This window comes from Sparus aurata, chromosome 17 (genome assembly GCF_900880675.1).
Source record: "Sparus aurata chromosome 17, fSpaAur1.1, whole genome shotgun sequence".
NCBI classification, from domain to species: Eukaryota; Metazoa; Chordata; class Actinopteri; order Spariformes; family Sparidae; genus Sparus; species Sparus aurata.
The window spans coordinates 17,464,741-17,490,149 of record NC_044203.1 but is presented as its reverse complement, the minus strand read 5'-3'; the positions used below and the strand labels follow the sequence as shown (position 1 = coordinate 17,490,149).

The window sequence follows — 25,409 nt, the reverse complement described above, 5'->3', positions numbered from 1 at the left end:
TATTCCAAAGACCAACAAAAGATAAACAGCCAGTTTTAGAATTGTATTAAAGCCATACTTTTATTCAGTAGTGAACCTCATAAGATACACCATTTCAGCAACACAGTTCTCTGATAGCCACCTTGTGGGCTTATGTCATCATTTTGTCTCTATGTAGATTTTTGGTTGGTCCCCTCCATTGTGTGTTTATTTATCAAAATCAAGGCTTCAGTCAATTCATATTCAACTTCAATTAAAATTAAATCTTAGTATATTTACAAAAAACATATTCCTCTACTTGAATCATTAATTAAATGCATTCATATGAAAAAGGTATTTTAAAGCTGGACAACTTGACAATCAAATTGAAAATGAATTGAACCAAGGCTCGTCAGATACACTAAAAACATAAATATACAACAAACTGAGCAGTAGGCACAAAGAGGCTTCAACCATGAGTCATGAGTAAATACTTTATAATACCGATTTATCACTGACATATCAACCTGGATTATAGTAAAAGCAAGTATAAATTAATACACATAAATTATAGTATCATCAACATACTGTATAACCTTACAGAGATCTTAAAAGAGAAAGGTTATTGTGTGTCATTACCTGTTGCATTGCCAGCAAGTGCTAACCCGTTGTCTTAACCCTCTGTGGGTAATGATTTATGTCTGACATTTTGGTTGGACACAGAAAAGTCAGATTTTGTCCACAACTTTAACAGTTGTGGTTCTGCACAGCTCCAAGGCCGAAGCACAACACTAATCCTGTTAGAACACTGTAAATGAATGTAGAAACTGCTTTCTGAGGCACTGAGGATACAAGTGCCTGATAAAATTTCACGTTATCAACAGTAAGTCACAGTGGGTTAGTGATAAGATCGTCCTGTTTATTCCAGCCACAGTGAATAGGTAGTTCGCATTCAGATAAAAATAAAACTTCTATAGCGGCAAAGGAAATTATATCATGTAAACACTACTATGTAGCCTCGACTAAAAGACAAAGATAAATGTCGCTAGGCATGCTAACTTTCACTGATGATACATTGCTTCATGAAGGAAGTTATACTGCTGATAGACACAAAAACAGCTGCTACAAAACTTGCAACATGTAGGGACAGTGGCCGTAGACGCATAGTAATTTAAAAAACAAACGGAAATAACCATTTTCAACCACAAATAAAACAATGTGAAACCAATTTCAATGAGAATTTGTGTGCAGAGAGTGGTTCTACTCATAGCACAACCTCTCTGTACGTATCAGCCACTATACGTATTTTTTGGGTTAAAAAACTGGGCTTGACCTTTTTATAAAGATTTTAAGGTGCTCAACAGAGCTGCTTCAAGATATTTCAATACGAGGCTGATATGAAAAGTACTGTTCTTTGACGCATAATAGGCAGCTGGACTATACTATACAATACTATCCCCAGTATTTCCACTAATATATAGATATATATATATATATCAAACATGCTATATACAATAAAAAATAGTGTGCTATCAAAAGGGCATACCACCCATGTGTCGTTGCTGTCAACCATCTCCTTACTGAAGCTTTATATGTTCTTTAAAGCTTCATCAGCTTCTTTGGTTGTTTGGTTGAGGTAAAGAACCATAATGTTTAAACCTGACATACTTTCAATCAGAATAGAACTTTAACCAATTAAAGAGAACTTGTAAAAAACTGAATAAATTCCTGATAAGGGACAATCCAGTCAGTCACATTGCCTTATCATCATTACATCACAGTCATCTATTATTAACATTATTGATTGCATTTTTTATTTTAAGTTAATAAGCCCAGACTCTATGAACTATAAGAAACACTAAATGCTGTCACTGTCCCTTTAAGTTGAAACCTGCTATTGGAGCTGCATGCAGCTGACAGTCCAAAAGGAATGTGCTTTGGCTGTCATCAGAAAACGTTGGTCACTTCCACAGTTTCTGAATTATAGTCATTAGCTTTGGCTCTACCTTAGCAATCCTGTCCATGTGACTGCTACACTCAGTCACCAAATAAAATAGTCCTGAAAATATGACTAATGTTGGACAGATGCAAGGTAGAGGGACTTTTACCTATTCCTATTCAAGGCTACCAATGTGTGAATACAATGAAAAGAATGAAAATCTCTTTTAAAAAATGGCTTATGGAAATATAATCTATCACATTTAAAAACGTTGCTAAACATAATTTTCCAATAGACAAATAAAGCACATTTATATTTGGTCAATTCGATAGGTGTCAAATATCCATGAAAAAAAAAAACAACAAAAATATGTACCTGCAGAGTAACAATATCTCTCATAGCAATACTGGACAGCAAATGAAAAAAAAACAAAAAACATATTCATTCCTCAAAAAACAAAATATCTTCAATTCAGCAAAGAAAGCATACAGAAAATGAAATGTAACAATGAAACAAAGCACATTTGACGTCAAAAACACAAGAGTTACAATTTTTGGCCTTTTGTAAAACTAATCCCAAAAGTGGTACTGTTTCTAATTGCAGCATTTAAAATGCGTTAAGGCTATTCATACTGTATGTTTCTTCCTTGATGTTGTTAGGCTGAGCTGGGTAACCTCGGGCAGTGGCTCTGCTAAACAGAACAATCGATTTTGTCTTTAAAGCAGAACAAAGTCCAGCCTTGTGAGGTTCAGCTTAGAGAAGTAATGTGGATCTAAAGGCACAATGTACTTTTTCACCATTTCAGTAGTGAGCCATCCCTTTCTTGAAATTTAGGATGTGTATTTAATGTTTAACCCCCTCCCTGTTATGGAATGATACAAATGTATTTTGTTCTCTTATGACCTCCTCTTCACAAACACTGAACATATATAGAGATCTGACAGAGCAGCAGAGAAAAGGATGAAAGAAAAAAACTGGAAGGAGCACTGCAGGAAAAGAGGTGCTTGACTTCAAACTCAAAGAGGAATCATCTCAAGTTTTTTATAGATCCATTCTCAGTCCTGATTGGGAGGAGACAGATGCCATCTGAAGTCCTTATTGGTCTGTTCAGGCGTAGAACTCCTTGGTAGGTGCTTTCTGATACTGTGTTGAAGAAAGTTTGGTGTCTCCTAGATCATAGCTACCTTCATCCTTCTTCTTCATGCGGTAAGCGAGGAGGAGGAGGAGGAAAACAGCACAGAGGAATCCAACCACTCCACATGCTATCACCGCTGGAGAGGGCATAAGGAAGCATCACATTAAATGTTTTTTGACAGTTTCCCAAAGTTGCTCCAAATGTTTTACATTATTTGGCTCTGAACTGAATGTCATGAAATGTAAAGTAAATTCTAAACAAGTTAGATCAGATAAGTTGATTTTTAGCAATAAGAATATTTTGCTACATTAAGTCTCAAACACATTCACAGAAAATAACCTACTTGCAAATTTTACAACACAAAAACCTTCATCAGATTAGTCTTCAGATAATCAGTGAATTACTTCACCAAACCAGACATGGGTGCACAATAAAGATGCAGTAAAGCCTGGTGGAAATCTGTCCTTACCTGCCAGCACTTCTGTTCTCTCCCACAAGTTCTCTGAGGTCACCTCTTCGGGACGTTCAATCTCATACATTCTGCTGCCTCTGCCATCGATGGCCAGAATGTCATTTTTATCCTCTTCAGAGAGTTCATCTCCACCGATTTTGGGTGTCGAGGCGTCCCACCTGTCCAGACTGTTGTCCTCGTCTGTTTCTTTGGTTATGCTGATGTCTATGCCGAATTTGGAAGCTGTGGTTTCACTGGGAGGCATGATGGTGGTGCTCTGTGTAAACCAGTCATCTGTTGGGTCAACATCTGCCACCTGGAGAAATATATACATTAGTTAAACTCTTAGTTTTTGAAATTGTACATGTATGTTGCGGAAATGAAATATTTCTAAGCAGTCCAACTTCATAACAACTCTCACCTCACCATAAGTCAAAACGTACATAATGGCTGTATTCTTGTGAGGGCTTTGAGGTAGGAAAATCACCAGGGTAATTGGATATAAGTCTGGAGATCATACCCAGACATTCCATGAATATATCATTACACCATCTATAAGTCTAAATTTATCTTGGGAAAGTTGAGAAAATGATCTAACTTTGAGATAAAACATTTGTATCAAAGTAAAAGCAGTATTCTACCTCTTTGTTCCTACTATCCTGAGTGTTCACTGTGTCCTTCACTGTGGTTGTTGGATCCTGGCTGTCTGCTGCTGTGGTTGGTGGGTTGTGAGGAGAGTCTGCTGTTGGCTGTGGTTGACTTGGAACCATTTCTTTGGAGACAGTGGTCCTGGACAAGTTGAGGAACCTCATGAGTCTCTCCTCGTGCTCTGACAAGTCATTGAAAGCTGAGAGGGAGGAAACAATCAACACAAAGCACAATGGTTGATTCCAGGCCAGACGTTTGGCACCAAGTTGGTGCAGTCCAAAGAAAACCATGTATATCCATTTTGTTGACTTTGATTTTTTTTTTTTTCTTTTAGATAAACTGAAGTATTAAATATTAATGAGTTGAGAAACTTCTTTCTTCATAAGGATAATAAAGTATCAAATACAAAACTTCATAGGTTTATCTGACAATGAATTATCACAAACCCCTTTTCTCAGCTGAAAAGTTGATATTTGGAGATACATCTTTTTTGTATCACAGTGATACACGTTTAAAATGCATTCCTAAGGTTGATAACTTACCACATTTAATGTGCAGGAGGAAGGCAATCTGTGAGTTTTATAGCATAATCAATTTTACCAAACCTCATTTCCTCTTATATTGTGATCCCACTGAATGTTACTGCACATTACTCACTGTGGGCATAAAAGTGAATCACTGACAATAAAAGCAGAGAGCAATTTGACATCTGCGCGCTTGCAATAAAACCTCACCTGCCTAACTCGACATCACCTCAGGACAAACATCTGGTGCACCGTGAGTGAGTGCTTCTGGGTCTGAACATACAGACATGCGTGTCTACAGTTTGTGTATTGCTCATTTGTCTGACATGTTTAACTCTGTGGATAGATAACAGAGAAGGAAACATGCCCAGAGACGAAGAAAGAATTGTAAAACTAACTGCCAGTAAGGACTGTTAAAGTCATAAAAAAAAGGACAATCAGTTGTGAACAAACTGCTTTACGCGGCGTCTCAATTTTTTTGAGTCAGGTTTTGCAAGAATTATTATAATTTTCAGTTAATACTACTTAACAAAAATCACAATGTATTTGTTTATTGGTAAATTTCTAAAAGATCTAAAACAAAGAAATTGTGAAGTTGTAAACATAATCAAGATGGTGGTCTCCTAACCGTAGTCTCCAGATCCAGAGCCTGAGCCGCCATCTTCACCATCTTCATCATCTATAGGGACATCCCCTGATGTTCGGCCTTCAATGTAAAGGTCATCTGTCGGGGAGAAGGGTGACTGGGAGGAGACGAAGAGCTGAAAAAGAAAGGACAAAATTATAAATATTACTAATAGAGCAGGAGATAAACACAAACAAAGACAGAAAGGGAGACACATATATCTCTTTTATTCACACTAGAAGAATTCCTTCCGCTAATCAAAAACATGTGAACTTCTCTACAGTTTAGGAGAAAGACACTGGCCAAATATGCCAGAGTGTTCACTGGCGTATGCAAGTTAAACCACAGTGGGTATTGTATCCATACTGTAGCCTGTTCAGTAGATGGATGCTGGTTTTGTGTTCATTGCTTTTGCTGTGGCAGTCATTTGTGATGTTAAACAGACCCAGAAAGCATAAGTGTGTTTATGAGGAGGAGGGACAGATAGAGCAGCTTCAAAGACAAGTGGACACACACACACGGAAAAAGTCAAAACCTGTTTCATATGTAAGATTTAGCTCAGGAAACCTCCCACTTACTCAAACACCACACAAGGGAGTGTGATGAAAACCAAAACCCTGCTTGTCTCATCATCTGAATCTTAGTCTGAGAAAAGAAACCAGGCCAAAGAGATGAGGTACTAGCTTGGCTGGTTTGAATATGACTGCCTCTGTCTGAAGCAGAATAAAATAAGCTATAACAGTGTGAAAAAACTGCTCAGGCAGACTTTAAAAAACACATGAAACGTAGAAAGCAACCTGATAATGAGTCTAAAACACAAAAATGAGAAAAGGCTCAGCAGATGTTGGTAGTAAGACAGCGACATACACACACGGATGAATATGGCCCATTGAGACCTTAAGTATGTCTGGTATGTATACTATGCTTCCACTAACACAGGTGGTGAGAGAGAAAGGAGGGAGAAAGGAGAAAGGAAGGGAAGGAGAGAGACAGGGACAGTAGTGTATGTTTCTGTTAAACAGGTGCTGGTGACACTGGAGAAGATGTGTGGGGAGGTGTACTGCTCAAATTTTCTGTGCAATGATTATTCAAACTTGAGTGAAGAAAGAAATGAATCTGTTTTTGACAAATCAGCCTTCTCATGCCAATACTAGCCTCTTTGGAGGTATAAATGTGGTCATTTAGGCAAAAGTGTCATCAAAAAGCAACAAACAAAACCCGAGTTATGCTGATGGTAAATACTAAAACTGCATGCTAATGCAGCTGAACACTCTCACATTTTAATGAGAATTGCTTAATTCTAAGAAGACATACAAACAAAATTTGGTTGGTGGCGTTTTCAACGGTTTAAACCCAAAGAAATCCTCATGCTTACTCATGGAATGGCGTAACATTTAAATGTTACTTCATATCTGAACATTTGCCTCAGTCATGTCAGATTTTTTTCAGCGATGGCAGTTGTATAACCCTGTGTTCACTACCAGCAAAGCGAGTTTGATTATTTGTGTTTAGTCCTATACCTGGAGCCATTGTTTATTCATCCCATACAGCTAGATTACTTTACTGTAGTCTTCATGTGGCAAAAGCTAGCGAGCATCAGCAAACTAATGTTGTGTCTGCGTTGAAATTCAGGTCAACCTCTCACTAAATTCAGCACTTACTAGTAACTCTGGTTCAGTCTCTTCTTTTTCTGATCAGAGCAGAATCTGATGCGAGTCTGGTTATCTTATTTCACCAGAATGGCTAGCCGTCATGGCAGAAATTACATGCTACTTGTCTGCCATGTTTCTAACTATAACTAATGTTGCATTGTTCACAACACGTCACCCAAGGAGGAGCTGCATGATGTAATCGGTCATATCAGTGAATCAATCCTAGGTGGCTACATAACTTTATGGTTCGTTCACAAAGCCTTCATTGCTTATCGATGAGGTTACGTAAAGTTTGGAAACAGAAGTAAGACAAAAATTACCACAATCTCTATCATTTGCCTGAAAAGGACACCATGGGCACCTTCAATCTAACATCTTCATATCACCCACCCTCAGCAACATGAAAAGGGTACTTACTTACTTACTTACTTAACTACAACAGACAAAGGCAGACTTTCCAGTTCAATTTCCTTTGTGACTTCTGAGATACCTGATTTTTATTTGATCCAACTGAGATGTAACATGAGAAAACCCATCATGAGACAAACCAGATGTTGTGTTCACACTGAGGTGATAAAGGCCAAATTGAAAAGCATTAACATCAATTTTCAAAAGACACCAGAGTCTTAGAATGCCAGGGCTGACTAAAATAGCAGACAAGGCTCTCACATTCTTGCCGTCTTCAACCAGGGATTACAAAAGCAGATGCTGTGCTTGTCAAAACTAAGCAAATCGACACGCTCGCACTAAACTGGAACTGCTGCTTCAGGCATACATATGATGCATTCACCATATGTTTTGCTAAAACACTGTCTAATCCTTTTTGTGTGGACGGGCAAATAGAGTTTAAGCTGAGAACTGTCTTTACCAATATCACAGCTCCAGGTTGGACAACATTGGACTTCGTTGTCTGCTGTCTTTGATAGCTCATAGAGCAACTCATGCTCATGACTACACTGATAGAGGTGTCCCAGTGAAGAAGCTATACAATGTACATACTGGAAAATCAATTGTTTTTCCCTTTAAAAAGGCCACAACAACTTGTCTTACTGTGAGCTCAGGTGCTGCTGAACTGACGGACTGTCAAACACAACAGTCTTAATTAACTCAATTAATAAGGACATGTTCTAATAACAAGAAACATGACAACGTGGCAGATGTATGCCAAACTATAATGAATAATTTTCAAATAATTGGATAAAAAGTCCATAAATGCTCATGTTGAATTTAATTTCATTATTATATAACCCCACTGTGATATGAGTAAGGGCTGCAGCAAACAGTTATATTCATTATTGATCAATCTACTGATTCTATTTCATTAGACATTTAGGTAATAAAATAAAATGGTGAAAATACCAATCGCAAGCTCAAAGTGAGCTTGAAATATCTTGTTATATCCCTATGAACTCAAACACATTCAGCTTACAGTAAAAATAACAGAATAAGGTCCTTAAATTTCAGAATCTGAGAAACACAGACAACTGCACAAAATATCATTTTCTGTTGATTTACTGACTGACTTATCGACTATGTTTCAATTCAACTGTCCCCAAACACATGTTCAAGCAACGAAACATCCAAAATGAAACACAAGGGTAAAATAAAAATCAGCTCTAACTTTCTCTGTCAGTCCCCCTTGCTGGGAAGAAGTTATGCATTACTGAAAGGCTTGACTGAGTCACTCTGAGTTTACACACATCTGGAAAACATATATATGTACATAGCACACATACACATACACACAGAACGTATATAACCATCTGGTATCCTGGTGCGTTGTCCAAGTGAAGACAGTTTTCTGGAAACAGTCTGGTTCCAATGATAAAACATTAGAGACATGCAATAAAGAAGCTGTATGAGAAAATTATTACATCTGATAATCAACAAATCCATATTTTTTGTGTCGCTGGATTAAAAGTTATTACGGTCAAATATTTCCACAATGAGCTGGAAGTCAGTGATAATGAGGGAGCAGCCGGGCCAAGAGTGAGGTTGTGCAACAGCCAAAAGTACACAGCAGAGCTGTCATCACCATCTAGAGAGCAGCCATACAACGCTGTGTTTGAGGGGGTGTATGTTTGACCAAGGCTACAACTCATAAAATGTCTGACCCCTCAATGTCAAATGTATCTGTTCAGTTGTTTAAAAGGAGTTATAGTCTCCAAAGGCTTCACAACAGCAAGATTATTTGACGATAAAAGACACAGGAGACTATTCAGGGTAAATAATATATTTTACATTTTTGTTACCCACTCTGTAGGTCTGAACAGAGAAAGACATTGGTTTAAACAATGTTTCCAAATTTCTGAGAGCAAAACTAACAGACAGAGAGTGACACAATATCTACTTTTGTCTCATCCACAGAGGATATTGAGATATCACAGTAATTTGAATCTGCTGACCTCAGATTAAAGACCCTAGTCCAAGTGATTTGGCAAAAGATACGATTTTCATTAGTTAAGAGACGTGTAACATTAAAAGCTCTGTGGTGGAGCCAAGAGAGTCCCCTTATCAGCAGTATGTGGTGAAAACCTCACTGGTATTTCCCACAGTAAAAAGCTCTGGTTTTACGACTCATTCAGGTCTGGTGACAGTGGTGTGAAAATCCCTCAAGGACACGCTGAGATTGAGAGTAGACATACAAATAAGTCACATAAGCATATCACAGAAACAGTCCAGAAGCCAATCAGATGCTGTCAGACAGGATGTGTACAGTCGTGCCTACATGTTGAAAACTATGTTGTGACTAATATGCTGTGACTAATACCAAGCTACTGTTAAACTGGGAGCACATGAAACTTGAGGTAGACCACACTGTATACCAATCCTTCACAGCTGGAGGTGTCAACCCCTATCATGGATTATCATTTATCTTTTACTGTGATTTGATCCTGTTGGTCATGTGTTAAAATCAGGAGCACTATCACAGTAATCATTTAAATGACAATGAGCCCCGGGGTCACACTCTTCCACCTGCCTACTCTTGAAAACTGCGTGCATCCCACGCAGTTACATGCCTGTCTGGACTAGCCCAGCGGGACTCACTGTGAGTCATCCATCCAGAAAATGACACCACTACCGGCTCACAAAGTGTCACAGGCAGAGAGCTAGCTTCAACATTCATCTTTGAGATGGATGCAACATCACCGACTGACTAACCAGTAATTCAACAGCCACACTCAGAAAAAGAGACAGTTTGAATATACGCCGTAACCCATCACGCCCAGCAATTTAGGACTAGAGTCTGTGTATTAGTGGTATGAAGTAAAGGGGAATCAGTGGATGTGTGGAACAGAGTATGACACAGAGTAATGATGACAAAAGTACAAATTTAGCAGCTAAAAAGTTATTTTTTGTTTATAAAACACTATGTTCTCAGATTAAAACTCATGTGGCCTTTAGAGGGGAATAAATCACATTAAACTGTATTCATTTCCTCTTCATCTCCACGGCTCTTTCAATATTTAGCCAATGTTTACTGCCTGTTCCAGCTACATGTATCCAACAGTCAGGGCTCGGATTTCAGCTCTCTCCCTTTCACAATATACAGCCCATAAATCATACATATCATGCATTTCTGGAGAGGTGGCTACGTTCCCTGGCCTAGCATTTGGGACTTTTACAGTCAATAAATCATCCAACTGGGATATTTTTGCACTTGTGACAATGTACAGAGCTCAGCTTTGGCCTGTCATTTCCAGGTGTTTTCCAGCTTTACAACAAACACACACACACACGCAGGCAGGCAGGCAGGCGGGCAGGGAAGGGGAAATACAGAAAGAAATTAGTCTAATTTGTGACTTGTCGGGTCAGGCAGAAAGATTTTGACATTCTTGGTATGTGTGTGTTTTTTTTAATTTATTTTTCAAAACTAGTTAAATATTCATTACCTTCTCTTACAAAATTTAATTTAGCAAATAATGACATTCTAAAACTTGACCCAAGCCCCGTGTGGGAGAGAAATCCGGGCCAGGTCCGGAGGTTTGGGTTTAAATGTCAAAGTTGTGATCCAGAGGCTGAACAGACTTTGGCCCTGTGTGAACTTGACACCAACTGGACGCCTGAACTTGGCTTGACTGTGGGTGAATATCAGTAAATCAGCACTAGTCCGCACAATAACGTATCTCTTATGTAAATACTGTTGGTTCCTGGAAGATAACATTTAATTATGCTTAAAAAAAACCAACTACTGCTTCTCCTGTTTTCATTTTCTGTCCACACTTTGCATAAGACGACCAGGTGGACCAATTAAGGTATGCGAGAGAAATGAACGAATTAATGCTGCTTAACATCACGTTAAAGACATTTAAAACATTTCTCCATTGATTTATGCGGGGCACAAACAGACAGAACGGTCAACTGAACAAAACCAAACGTTATGGAAGGTTGCATTTTCTAAACGTATCTTGACGGCGAATTAGTGCCTTTTTCTAGGATTACCAGGACAGAAAGCCAATACTATCGAGTCGAACTAAAATGAAGGCTTCACATAGCGACGTTAATTCAATATTTAACATTAAACAGCAATTAAGGTTACTTACTTTTTCACTGATAAACCCAGTCGCCAGCCCGACGAGGAACAACAACCGTAGATTCCTCATCTTAACTTCCAGAGGAGAAAAACGGCAGTTACAAAAAAAATATGTAAAGAGAAAAAACAAACTAAATTCTACACACTCAAAGGCTTAATAAGGCCGTTCCGAGTATTCCTCGACGCGTTTTTCGCTGTTGTTTTCGGACTACTTTTGTTAAATCTCGGCACTTCGACGGTCGGCTCCCGGTGGCGTTGTGATGTGGAGTTCCTCTGGAAAAGTTGTTTGGACTGGCAGTGCAGCGTGGCTCCGCGGTGACGTCAGCACGGCGTGACGTTCATTCAAGACGGTAGGCTCACATGGCCGGGGGCGTTCCCGTCGTTTCCATGGACACACGGGCAGACGTGTGTGAAGGGAAATAAATACGGACTTTTAAGGAGTGTGAGGGGGAAAATGAAGCCTATTTAATGGATGGAAACGTTTTTCAGAGTCATTTATTCACACTGCTTACATCCACTTCTAAAAGTCAACTATCTTAATCAAACTTCTTGAAACAGGTTATTTTTTGGTAAAATGTTCTTCTTATGAACAGCCAAACAAGTATGTGAAAATGCAAATGCAGAATTGATCATTGGTGTTTTAAATAAACACATATTTGTGGAAAACTATAATGCTATTTTGAAATTACATTTTGGAATTTTCAAGTTTACAGTATTATTTTAATAAAGTCTCCCATGGGCTAACATACTACCCACTTAGAATAGCTTTTTTGGTAATAATTGTAGGCTGGTGAGTAGCTGAAACACAGTGGGATGTTAGGGCATGCCAATCAAGTGTTGGACTAATGAAGATTGTGAGTATATATATGCGAATAAAATGACAGTGCTGATTCTCATTTTTGTGCCTCGACATACTACATTATGGACACCTCTGTGGTGGGGAAAGAACAACTAACAAGGCTCTACTGCAATGCGAGAAGTTAGGCCTTTTCTCTGAAAAAGATCATTTAGGTTCTTTAAGCACTGAAGAAAGAGTGAGTGAGTATCTTTTGAGCACTGGCTGCTAATGGCCTATAAAGAGCAGTGTTTTATAGCTCTGTCGTATAACAAAATAATATTTTTATTAAGAAATATTTTTCAAATAAATACAATTCAACATATTTTTTTAATACCTCATACTGTTCATAATGTGCCAGACTTATAGCTGAGATAAGGGACGGACCAGGGTGTGCTGGCACTTAAGTGTGAAGCATCCCCTATCTGAACTTCAAACTGTAGATATGACTCCCTCTTGTGCATAAGAATGGTTATGACATTTCTTTGTACCAAAATCATTTACAATAAAAAAAAGTTTTTCTGTTAAAAACTATTGGAGGGTTAAATATTCCATATCCATCAAAATTCACATGTGAAGAAAATGTGAATTTTCTCTGCTGTTTTATTCAACATCTACTATTAGTTTAAGTCAAACCACTTAGGCCATCTTTATTAATTGCTTGTGATGTTTAAAGCTAAATTTGACTCAGCAAGACTTATTCAAAAAGTCCACATCGCACAAGAGACAAATACTATTAAACACGGATGATCTAGCATCTGAAAATCCATTGCTGGTTATGCTCTAGTTATTCTATCACACTACAGTGACTATGTTTATTTAGTTTTTATCTCGTTAACTTGCTAGTGGATGGAGTAGTATTAGTATTTGCTTGACACTGTAAAAAGTGTGTTTTGACATCTACTGTAATTCAATGTAGCTCAAAAAAACAAACATGATAAATTCTACGAACACTGACATTATTTGTAGTATTAAATATAACAGAGTTGCAACAATCAAAATATGACGGACTTGGGAAAATACACAGTTCCTTTAAGGCAGTTCTTTCAAATAGTTTGGCTTTGACCAGTTGCAAACAGAAGTCAGAAAAGGTCAGCTTGCAGTCATACTTCCTAAAGTTTATCATGTGTTGACCCTTTATTTCTCGGACAAATGTCAATTTGAGACAGTCATGGCAACAATGTGACACACGATATCAAGACAAAACTGAACAAACTGGTGTAACATTATTTTGAGAATGAGGAACAGTGGCTGATGCAGCTCAGCCACTGCTTCATCAGAAAATACTTTCTTTTGCTTGTTGTCATTTATGTTGACAATTGCATCAAATAACTGATTATCTTCTGATAATAAAACCTTTTTTCAGAGTATTGAGGGAACCTTTGAGTTCCATGAAAAGTAGTTCCTGGGACTAGAAGTTTCAGATAATTTGGCTGGAAATGCGGCTTTTAATTATTAATCATAGAGAAAATAATACTTTTTAAACCTTAACAACAGATTCTAGACATTAATTTGATTCACATTCATTTAAATTAAATTAACAGAATTTAGTACTTCTACCACTATTTTCACCTATGAAATGAGAGGATGTTCAACTGCATGTGGGCAGTAAACTCATTCATTATCCATTTCAGTTCCAACTCTCCCATGCATCCACCCACTGCTCGAAAACCAGTGACGACAGAGCAATACTCTGTGCCCATATGTTTTATCCACAGACATGAAGATATGACCCAACTAAGTATCTGGAATAAATCCTACACAGTATGAGAAGTACAATGATCGAGACACACACAGAGTATCCAGATATTTGGATCCAGTCTTAAACTCTGCTGCAGGCACAGGGGGGGTGAAACAATGAGGTATGTTAAAAAATAAAACTCTCCAGCCTTTGCAGAGATCTCAGGAGGTCCAGGGTTTTAAAGCTGCATAGTCTCATTTTACTGAGCAGAGGTAGAACATCATCGAACATCATCGAACTCCTGCTTTGACGTCTGATGTTTTCAGATTCCTCTTCCAAACTGGAGGGATCTATGTCACAAACAGGAGGAATGACAGTTAGTTACTGATCTGGTATTACAAATAACATGTGTTTTGTCATTTAAAAAGGTAATATTGGGTAAGGATGGCTTTTATACATCAATATTTAGAGGTGAAATATTTATATTTACTAAGCGAGGTGACATAGTAAAAGGAATACACTGTACAAAATGGTGAGAGGCTAACGTACGTGTGTGTGTGTGTTTGTATTACTAGTGAGGGTATCGATGGCTCAAGATGTCGCCCCAGAAATGACAGCAGTCGTCTCCATATCATCCCACTGCCCAAGAACATGAAGCCGGTTACCAGCCAGAAAACACGTGGGTCCTGGGGACAAACGTGAATAGGCAAACACATAAATGCACAGTATGTGGGTATAACATACAAAAGGTTAATTAATTGAAACATTTGATACTACATTGGTAAAGTGTCAACTCTGTTTTCATTTAATACAATTTTTTTTTTCCTGTAAAATGTCTAAGAAACTATCCCAATCCAAAGTTTTGCATTTTATCAGACGACAAACCAAAACACAAAGGCTTACACTGACACAAAATCATGACAAGCAAAAATCCTCGTATTTGACTCTCATCACATGATACGAGTCTTAAGAAGAAAGCTGCCTCACCTCTTCAAAGGACGACGTCAAATTCATTCCAAAGGCTACCCCAATCAGACCAAATAAGGTTAGAGAGAAGGAGCCCATCGTCAGCTGCAGATTGAGGCGCATCATCACATTACGGTGGCTAGAACAAAGAAAAACAGCACATGTGGAGCCAACAAGTCAATGGGATTCAAAAGGTATTTTATATGTCGACTTAAAGAATACATTCATAATTTATCTTCTTGCTGTTACCATTTCCAAAAAAAGGTACATGGTAAATGTATTTTTTAATTTGAAAGAGCTCAAAAAAACAAAACTAGGTTTGATTCTTTTTATGATACATTCACAGAAAAACAGAACAAAGCAGTCTATTCTATAAATAGAGTGTGGAGGTTTTAAATCAATTTTTGCAGAAAAAGACGGAAGAGTGTTATGTCCTTCCATCTTTTACATTGAAAGTACATTAGCAAGAGATCATTTAATGACCAGTATGAAAATAAGGAATAATAACAGCAGTGTGTCTTCAATGATCATATGGACACCCGACTATTGTTGTGAGACAACAGAAGAATGATGCTTTAAACATTTTCTCTGAATCCTTTCTTCAGAGCACAAGAAAGAAATTTGAAACACATTGTAGGCTACAATTACATCAGAGCAGCTTCAAACTAAATCCTGTAAAAGTCATTCTGAACAGTAAAAAATATTCACCAAAAAATTACAATGTGGTTTATTAAATGTGACTGCATGCTCAACTTTAAAATGAGAGCTCCATTTGTACATCTTATAATCAGTGTGTATGTACCTGTCCAGATTGATGAAGATGACGCTCTCAGAGTCGTCTATCAGCCCTCTCAGCTCTCTGGCTTTGTTGCCCAGCTCCTCAGCCTGTACGGACCAGTTCACAGTCATTGTATGAACACTCAACACTTTAAACACTACACTCACTCTGCATTTTATAAAATGATATTTGGAATTGAGCTTTACTGCTTTTTATGATGAAAAAAACAAATAAAGACGGACACCAACGCCACAATTATAAAATATAAGGTTGTATTGTTCACACAAAGATCAACAAGATGTTACATGAACGTTTAGGTCTTGATGTACAGATCAGTTTGAAAATGTCCTTCAGCCATAATTCTGCTTCAACAGATTCAGTGGAAAAGTGATTTTACAGTAAATCAGAATCTTGGCTAGCCCTACCTGCATATAGTAATTCTCCAATAACAGTTCCATCTCCTCAGCGTGGTCAATACCCAAACTGCTCTCCTCACTGGAATCACAGACAGACAGACAGACAGACAGACAGACAAATGTTCATTTGCTGTTTTGGGAAAGGCCTGGTTGTTACCAAAACTTTCAGTACCAGCATGACCATTTTAACATAAACTTTTCCCTTTCGATATAAATATGGGAAATACAACTGCATATTTCTGTAGAACAAAAATTACAAAATGGGACAAAAAGGACAATTTTAATACCTACTGGTAAAATACAGGAGAGATTTTTGTTGTGAATAAGTATCAACCCTGGTCAGTTAAACAATTAATCTTAAAAAATCCCCATGTTTAATAAGCAGTTGATGTTAAAGGCCTTGTTCATGGGTACTTCAATGGTAGTAATGAGGGATGGGCAAACTCTCCCCACCAAGATTTATCCTGTTGGTGCAGGGGATTGAACCAGCGGCCCTCCGGTCACAAGACCACTTTGTTTAGCCTTTAGACCCCGACTGACCTAACCTAAGCCCTAACCTGATCCAATGAGGACAATGGTGAAGATAAACAGTATCTGAAGGGGTGAAAAAACAACATTTAAAGGAGGAAACACATCAACACCTTATATATCAATACGATCCTGTCCTTTCTTATCTTTAATTGCAGCCACTGACTGGGACGCTTTTAAGATAACTGCTTTTAGCATTCATGTAAGTGAATATGTGACATACAAAACTCTTGGGTCGGTCCACTTGGTCAGACAGAGTTCTTCAATGATCTCATCCTCGTCCAAAATCTTCAGCAAGGAATCCTTAAAAACTTTGACATCCGTCTCCAATTCGGATAAGCTGCCAGGCACAAAAAACAAGAATAGAACTGGGTGACAGACTCAACATTATACAGATTGTGAAAATGTATGCAGCCATGTTGGTCCTCATCATCAAAAGTGAGGGACTATTTTAAAGGGATTGACTGATTAAAACTAGTCCTGTTCCAGAGACCCTGACCCAGTTCCTTATATCCATAATACAGATATCCATTGCATTGTCCTCCCCTCACTTATAAGAGCTTTTACAAGCTGTATCAATGTATATGGTTGTGTTGCTTTACCTCTTGCTGTTCTGCAGTAGTATATGTAGTTTACTTCTATCTGCAGAAAGGATTTTAGGATCCACAAGAGATTCCAATGTGTCCAATATCGACGGTTCTACATCATTCAGCCGAGCTTGTAGAGTGTTTACCTGTTGACACAGACACATGGAGATACATATATGCACTAACATACTTCACCTTATCTCAGAACAGATTCTTACATACTGCATGTTCAATTTACAGACAGATTTTATCTGTGTTAGATGCTTAAATACACAGACACACACAGCTTCTGTAATCAATCACCTTGTGCTGCAGTATGGCCTCCAGTGCTCTGAACTCAAAGGGCAGAGAGTGTGTGTGTGATGCTAGCTGAGGGGCCAGGTCCAGTACCAACCAACGCTCCAATCCAAGACCACGGAAATCCAACACCGACAAGTGCTCCGGGGTCACGATGGCTTTCAAAGACTGTGGAGAATCAGAGGGACCGGGGGGACAGCGACATATAGAAAACACTGAAATATATCAGATGCAAATACAGAACATTTTAATTCAAACTTTTGTGTTTGCAGAACTATGACTCATATGACAGCAGTCCCAATAGTTGACTCTGATCTGTAAATATTTGCGGTGAGAGGCCAGACCAATGAACATTCTTGTTGTGAACTCGTGCTATCACAGAGTCACAGTTAGATACCCAAAGCAGACGCACCAATCAGGATCAGTGATCAGATTCATGCATCTCGGGTCTCAGGCAGCATTCACACCAAGCCATTATATGACTGAAGCCTGTCAGTGTGTCACAGCGAGCTAAAACAGACAGATTCGGCTGCAGGAGAAAATCTTTCAAAAGTTCAGGTGAAGTACCAACACTGCTATGTTTCTTTGTTTTGAATTGCAATACCTTTGAGCTGTTACAGTTATGGGTAAATATCAGCTTTTGAACTAATAATCAGTTTATAATAATCAGAGAAAGAAAAACAATTGTTGCAATTCTCTAAGCCAGCCTCGTTATTGTAAATATGTACAGGTTTCTTAACTCCTCTATGACAGTAGACAAAACAAGACATTTGAGGATGCCACCTTGGGCTTTGGGATACACTGATCCACATTTTGCACAACTTTCTGACATTTCATCGACCAAACAACTCATAGAGTCATTTAGAAAATAATCAGCGATCAAAGTAGCTGTTGCAGCCCCATATCAATTACAGAACCGTGAAACATGAAGCATGCTATTACAGAAACTAAAAGAATAAGCACAGTAACAGGTATGGTATGCTACTTGTTGCATCTGTCACTTGTTAATTACCATTCTGCCAAGGTTTGTATATTTGTTTGTCTCTCTAGCTGTTATGGTAAATTTTGATCCTTTCCAATTTTAAACACAGATATAGTTTCTATGACTTCTTCCCTTGTCAGGAAAGAGGCGGGTAGATATATAGTTTGATTTTAAGTGTTTACATCAATTGTAAATGAAACCCAAAATTAACAAAGTGAACGCAAAGTCACATCTCAAAATGTAAGATTGCTTTTAAATGTGATGAAATTAAATCTTGCCTGACTCATTTCATCTGCACAGTTCAGCTGATAGAAGAAAAGAATTTAACAAAAAAAAATTATTTTAAGAAAGTTGACCTACAAAAGGTTTGTCCATTTATCATGAAGAACTGTTCCTGCATCCTTTGTCTAATCAAAATGACAAAAAAAATTGCTTTATTCTATTATAACTGCAGGATGGCTGTGAAGCTGATCTGCCTCACCCTGATGCTGGTTCTGTTGTGTCCCATTTGGGCCAGAGAACCATGTCGAAGATCTGCCACCACCTGTAACGAGTGCATCCAGTCTGGCCCTGAGTGTGCCTGGTGCACAGCCCCTCAATTTAACATCCGCTGTCACACCTTGAAGGGGCTGCTGAGAGCAGGCTGCCATAAAGGTGACATGTACAACCCTCGGGGTGACGTGCAGGTTGCCAAGAATGACAGCAGGTTGGTATCCTGGTTTGAAGATCAACTATGACATTTACCTGACTTACCAACTTAAAACACCATGGGGGAGTGCTGCACAGGCATCACATCACCACAAACTAATATGATATTGGTGCTACATTAGTGTCATAATTTGCTCAAAACCACAGTGATTTCTAAGGCATAGATCTTCTTCTTCTTGCGTATAAACTCCTGCAGCACCGAGCAAGGGAAGGCTCAGACTCTGTTCCTCCAGCCCCAGGAGCTCTCCCTGCGTTTGAGGCCAGGTGTGAGCCAATCCTTCCCTCTCACTATCACCATGCCTACAGACCAGCCCATCACAGAGCTGACTATGGACACCAGCCCTGTGCCAGCAGGACTCAACATCACATTCGGTAGCATTATGAATGGAAACCCCCTGGTTGTGCAGGTCAGCAGAATTAAGATGGACATGATCAGGATATCAGGAAATACAACTGATCATTAAAAATAAAAGCTCCTCTCTCTAGGTGGATGTCGAGGCTGCCCGGTGTCCCAGTGAGAGTGACGACTCAAGCCGGATGCAGAACAGGACTGGGCCCTGGTCTGTCCAGATCACACCCAGAGGCTTTTCAATGAGTGTGAAGTTAGAGATAACTTTGGAGTGTGAGCACAGCTTCAGAACCATGCTGAGAAAATTACGATGTTGACACTAATATCCCACTATTTTTCAAAATATCAAATCCTTCCAAATTTGATATAGGTCATATAAACAGCATATTCCATTATGACATTTTTTTTATTTATTATTTTACTGGTCAATAAAATACAATGTGTTTCCTCAGGTCAGTGTAACTGTATGAGAAACCGTGAGGAAAACAGCCCCAGCTGCAGTGGCCAAGGGGCTCTGGTGTGTGGCCAGTGTGAGTGCTCCCAGCCTTACTTTGGACTCCAGTGCCACTTGCACGATGGTTCAGTTTCTCCATCAAATGATTACGGCTGTCGTTCAGGCCCGCATGCCCCTGTGTGCAGTGGTAGGGGCGAGTGCATAATGAACCAATGTCAGTGCCAGAACCGAGAAAATTCGAAAGACAGATACAGCGGACAATTCTGCGAGTGCAGCGACTTTGACTGTCTGTACTACAACAACAGGTATAAGATGTGATATTTAGAGAACACTTTCCGCTCCTTTCTGCTTTGTATTCAATTTAACTAAAGAATTTGTATTTAAAAGACTGCAATGTTTTATCAACCAGAATATGTGGAGGCCACGGGAGGTGCATGTGTGGACACTGCATTTGTGATGATGGCTGGACTGATGAAGACTGCAGCTGCTCCATGGAAACTACTTCCTGCATGGCAAGCAACCAGAGGCTGTGTAACGGCAGAGGGACCTGTCAGTGCGGGACATGTAAATGTGGGCCACCGTACGCAGGCCCAACCTGTGAGGACTGCCCCAGTTGTGTGGGAATATGTCAGCAACACGTGGCATGTGTGGAGTGTCGGGCATTTGGGACAGGACCAAAGAAGGACAGGTGAGGATTTCTGACACATTTCATTTACAGAAAGCGAGAGCACTTAATGTAATTTTGCAGAACAGAGCTCAGGTGGGAGGGTGTTGCTGTCGGGTGATGACCGATGACATGCTCTCTGGAGAAATTACTTTAAATCACTAAAGACCCTCTCCCAAAGCAAAAACAAGAAGAAAAATAACTCTATTTTTTTAAGCTCCCTCCTTCTTTGTAAGTTTTGGACTGTCTTGAAATTACCAACTTAATGGTATTTTGATTTTACAGCTACTTTATTAGTATCATTACTCATATACTTACTGTTTTGTCATACATCTTATTTGCAAACTTAACAGTTAACACAGATTTCATAAAATGTCTACAGTACTTTTTCTATCAATAACAGAGCAAAAATACATATATATGATTTCTAAGTGCACATATTATATTTCTTGAATTGACCATCTTCTCTCACTCATCATCAGGTGTGATCAAGCGTGTGGCCACCTCACTGTAACAATGGTGGAGACCAAACAAGATCTGACTCAACCAGACCAAGCTACTAGATTCTGTAAAATGATGAGCAGTGAAGACTATTGCTTCTTCCACTACACCATCACCAACACGCCCTCTGGTGGACAGTCAACCGTGGCACAGGCTAAAGAATGTGCCTTCAACTAATGTTCGCTAAAAATCAGCTTCATGTGTTGAGCTTTAGTTCAGTCGTAATTCAGTTTTAATATGTTTTTTTCTGTTCTAAATCTTACAGCCTTATTTGTTTAAATTATGGTAAGAAATTGGTGAATTAAATAATTACTTGGGCATGGCATGGCATGTCTTTTTTACAAACAGGCTATATATCTCTGATTTAAGGTTTGAGTTTGGGTTGTAATGAGCACTGGATTACCAGTAGGTTTTAAATCAACAGTTATTCAGTATTATTAGAATACTGGTGGTCATGAAGGAAAAACTGTGTTATTAAGTTTTTTTATTTGGTTAGAGTAATGGTCACAAAATGTTCTCATGTTATCATGGATGAGGTAGATTTGGTTGGGAGCTAAAATATCTCATTACTCTCACAGTGTGCTAATAAGAGAGAACGAGAATGTACCTCCATCCGTATGATGATGCAGTTGTTTCTTGCAGTGAGGCTGGTACTGTGCTGAAAGCGAAGGTCTCGGGCCTGAAGACTGAGCTCCTGACACAGCTCTGTTTTTTTCTTCTCTGTGAGGGTAAAAATCACACAAGTAAGAAGAGCAAAGTAGAACCTATTTCACATATCTTATTTACTGCTTTCAATTAACAACCTTGATTTAGCCCCTCAAATAAAGAAGACAGGCAAGCAACTTAAGGAATATGATGTTTTCCCCCAACACTTACCAAATGTTGTCACATTTCCCTCCTGGTCAAACTTCATCTGTGGAATAAATGAAAAAGAAAGTAATTAATACAAACAAACAAAATTTTCAGTGTATTCTAATACATAACACTAACAACAGTAGATTGGTAGATGATTTCATGACTTGTTGTGGGAAACACAGATTATATCCAGCTGACATGAGATGTAAAATCAGTCTTTATCAGTTTCTTTAAAAGCATCTTGCCATTAAGTACACTAAATGAATGAGATTTAATGGTGGTTACTACTGTTTAGTGACCACTGAAATGCCTGTTGCTGACCTTGGTGCATCTCTTACCACTACAAAAACTGGAGGCACACTGGAAACCGTGGCGTCTGTCACTCTGTGGCGGATGAAGGACGCTGTTAAAAAAACAGGCAAAGAAAAGTCAAACCACATGTAGAGGAAACTACTTAAAGCAGAATCATTGCAACTAAAGAACAAAAAGGATTTGTTAACTCTTGTTTCTTTGACTACAACAGCAGTAAAATATCAAAATACATGACCTGTAATTACTGTTACCATAACAGATATTTTAGTGGCTCGATACTCACCATCAGAAAATCTGTTACAACTTGAATACAGTTACATTATCTGACCAGAACATAAAGAAACATGTAACATATTGTTCTATACTATAATATATTATCAATTTTGATAATTTGTTATCAAAACTGTCCATAATGAGTCCAACTGTGTTAGAGGAGTGAAATGGTAGACCAGCGACAGGTTTTCAAAATGTGCCACCTACATTACCCACAATGCAACTTTGCCACAGAGTGACATCACAGGGATGAATGGTATATCAACATTAAATTACTGTTGTCGGGTTTTTTTTACCTTAAAAATTTGAAATATGTAAGAATTGGCCGCCTGTTGAATTCATACTCAAAACATCTAGGGGGCAGCTGGTGCCAAGTCCAGCTTCCATTAGCTGGTTGGCTCGATTGGCCACGTAGCCAGACTGGGAGTTCAAAAAACACCAGGGGATTTTGAGTGTTAACACCGCTCCAAAGCAGGATATTTGGACAGGGGTGGGCTGGGGTTTGCTGGTTCACATGCTAAACATGCTTTCCAAGACAAAAGATTTCTTCATATCCTGTTTAAAATTTCAGTATTGTATTTTTTCAACTGAAATTCTTACATATCGGCCTTTTAATGAGACATAAAACATGTGACTAAGAGATGTAATTGGAGGGAGTTTTACTGTCCAGGAATAAACTTGCCAGTACTCTCTGTCTGGTTAGGGTTAGATAAACTATACATTCAACAAACTATAGTAAAAAAAAAACAAAAAAAAACGTGCCTATCAACTCTGGATACACATTCAACACATTCTGGATACTCATCAACATGAATCATATGCCATTACTGATATATCTGTGTGTTAATCCAGTACTGGTTGATAATATTACCCTGCCAATGTATCGAATTGTTGTTTCGTCATCACCAATTAAAGACTGTCAAAGGGAACCGTGTAACTGCTGTAAATATCTAGAAAAAATAAATGGTTGTCCTGTCTGTCACTCTCACCGGGCCATGTTGGACCTCCATGCAGCAGTTGCTTCTTCCTCAACGCAGCAGACTGAGATCTTCTGGGTTGACATCCAGACACAGGCAGTGTCTGACAGCAGAACTCACTGTAGTTCCTGCTGTACAATACAAGTTTCCTATTTCCATGTGAAACAATGTCCCTCAGTGTGAAGAGTAGTGGACGCGCACTACTGAGGATGACAGCTCGGGTGCCACCTGTTCTTGAGAAAAGAGGACTAACAGAGCTGAAAAGGCGCTTTAAATAAAAGTTCCCGGTAAATGGCAGATACATCCCAGTGCAGTTCTTACTGCCTGTCAGCAGCACCCTGTGTAGCTTCATCTCCACACCACCCCAACACACAGCCTTCACACACACTGACATACTGGATTTGGAAGGCTGATATTCACCACTGCTGCAAGAAGGAGATCACAAAGAATACCATGGCAGGAAGGCAACCTTTAGCCTCCATAGAAAACGAAATCAGGGGATATATTAGTGGCATAAAAAGATTGTATGATCCTTCGGTCATCTCATCAGGGGTCCTTCGTTATCCTCGAGGTTTCTGACAGTTTGTTTACTAGGAGACAGTCCAGATCCTCAAGTAGCGACGGCAGGTAAGGAAACACGTACAAAACAGTTAAATCATGAGGAAATATTGGTTATCCAGTTCTACTACACAGCTAGGAATATGTCACCTTAGCTCGGCTGTTTACTAACTTTCTTTACAGTGTTTTCAAGACTGCTGTGCAGCTCTCCATGTTGTGCTAGTTATCTTAGCTGCTGCTATCAGGGACAGCTTGTGCTCGTTGTCATTATCCGTTTAATATTCGTCCTGACAGTAAACGAAGACGCAGCTGACACTGTTCAGTTACCTGCCGCTAACCACAGACCGTCCTGAGTCAACATATCGGGCTGTATTTTCAGTCCGAACACAGGTTGTTGTTGGTCAGGCTAGCATGATGGAGGGTGCCAGCACACAGGAGGACAGCAGGCAAGAGCGCTGCACTGGACCATAATGCACCGCGGTGACAAGCACCGGCTGCCAAAGATCGTCTCGAGTAGAGAAGATCACTCGGACTGCAAAACTCGGCATAGATTTAAAATGAAAAAACGATGAAGGTTATACGTGACATAAATTCAATACAAGTTTTCATGGCAAGTTTAAATTATGAGACTGTGCGTCAAATTAAGTGTGTTAGTAGTAGTTCTGGAGCTAATGGTTTTTTTTTTTAGTTTTTTTTTTTTAATAGTCTGTCCTACTTTTCTCAATTTTCTTATCTTAATTGAAACAGTATTATCTATGAAATGTCAAAATTGTGATAATAATATGAAAAAGAAGAAGAAGAAGAAGAAGAAGAAGAAGGAGAAGAAGAAAACTCTGGGCTAAATCATATACATACAAACATAGAGGTCAAAGGTCAGAATAATTTAGAGTTTATTCATTTTGGAGGTGATTTTGAGGTGAGATTTCTCCACATTGCTGCAGTAAAATGTAACCAAATGTATACCTGTGGCAGATTAAGACACCAGGAAGAAGATGCAAAGACAATGATGGCTTACATATGAAGGGATTGATTTGACATAAGGTCAACGGTAGAAATACTGTATATAGAGTATATTCGTTTTGGATTTTACATGTCAGGATCTGGTTACTATTGACACAGATTCAACATTTAACTGTCATTTATCATCACAGTAACAGCAGTAGATACATTGGCAGCTGTAAACACTCATAAAAGCATTAGAAAGATACATACGTGAGTTTGG

At 38.8% G+C, this 25,409-nt stretch overlaps 3 protein-coding genes across 5 annotated transcripts; 1 reads left to right on the top strand and 2 right to left on the bottom strand.

The window, feature by feature from the left end:
* Positions 1-33: 33 nt before the first annotated feature.
* On the bottom strand, positions 34-11,767 carry LOC115567682 (syndecan-2-like). The gene is made up of 5 exons (XM_030394509.1): positions 11,477-11,767; positions 5,284-5,416; positions 4,125-4,330; positions 3,502-3,799; positions 34-3,168 (listed from the first exon to the last, which is right to left on the bottom strand). The coding sequence occupies exons 1-5, from the start codon at positions 11,534-11,536 to the stop codon at positions 3,005-3,007; spliced, it is 861 nt and encodes a 286-aa protein (XP_030250369.1). The 5' UTR covers positions 11,537-11,767; the 3' UTR covers positions 34-3,004.
* A 1,640-nt stretch (positions 11,768-13,407) lies between these two features.
* mrs2 (magnesium transporter MRS2) lies at positions 13,408-24,913 on the bottom strand. Of its 3 annotated transcripts, none has more exons than XM_030393980.1 (12): positions 23,642-24,913; positions 22,406-22,470; positions 22,089-22,125; positions 21,820-21,932; positions 17,561-17,722; positions 17,273-17,403; positions 16,894-17,010; positions 16,152-16,221; positions 15,751-15,833; positions 14,970-15,087; positions 14,532-14,668; positions 13,408-14,332 (listed from the first exon to the last, which is right to left on the bottom strand). In XM_030393980.1, the coding sequence occupies exons 1-12, from the start codon at positions 24,021-24,023 to the stop codon at positions 14,305-14,307; spliced, it is 1,443 nt and encodes a 480-aa protein (XP_030249840.1). In that variant the 5' UTR covers positions 24,024-24,913; the 3' UTR covers positions 13,408-14,304. The 3 variants fall into 3 exon arrangements, with proteins under 3 accessions (XP_030249840.1, XP_030249839.1, XP_030249841.1); XM_030393979.1 differs by having other exon boundaries at positions 14,555-14,668; positions 23,642-24,907; XM_030393981.1 differs by having other exon boundaries at positions 14,555-14,668; positions 24,515-24,904.
* On the top strand, positions 17,903-23,581 carry LOC115567409 (integrin beta-1-like). Its single transcript, XM_030393982.1, has 7 exons — positions 17,903-18,112; positions 18,991-19,242; positions 19,441-19,651; positions 19,731-19,866; positions 20,046-20,352; positions 20,457-20,735; positions 21,194-23,581. The coding sequence occupies exons 2-7, from the start codon at positions 18,992-18,994 to the stop codon at positions 21,387-21,389; spliced, it is 1,380 nt and encodes a 459-aa protein (XP_030249842.1). The 5' UTR covers positions 17,903-18,112; position 18,991; the 3' UTR covers positions 21,390-23,581.
* Positions 24,914-25,409: the final 496 nt, after the last annotated feature.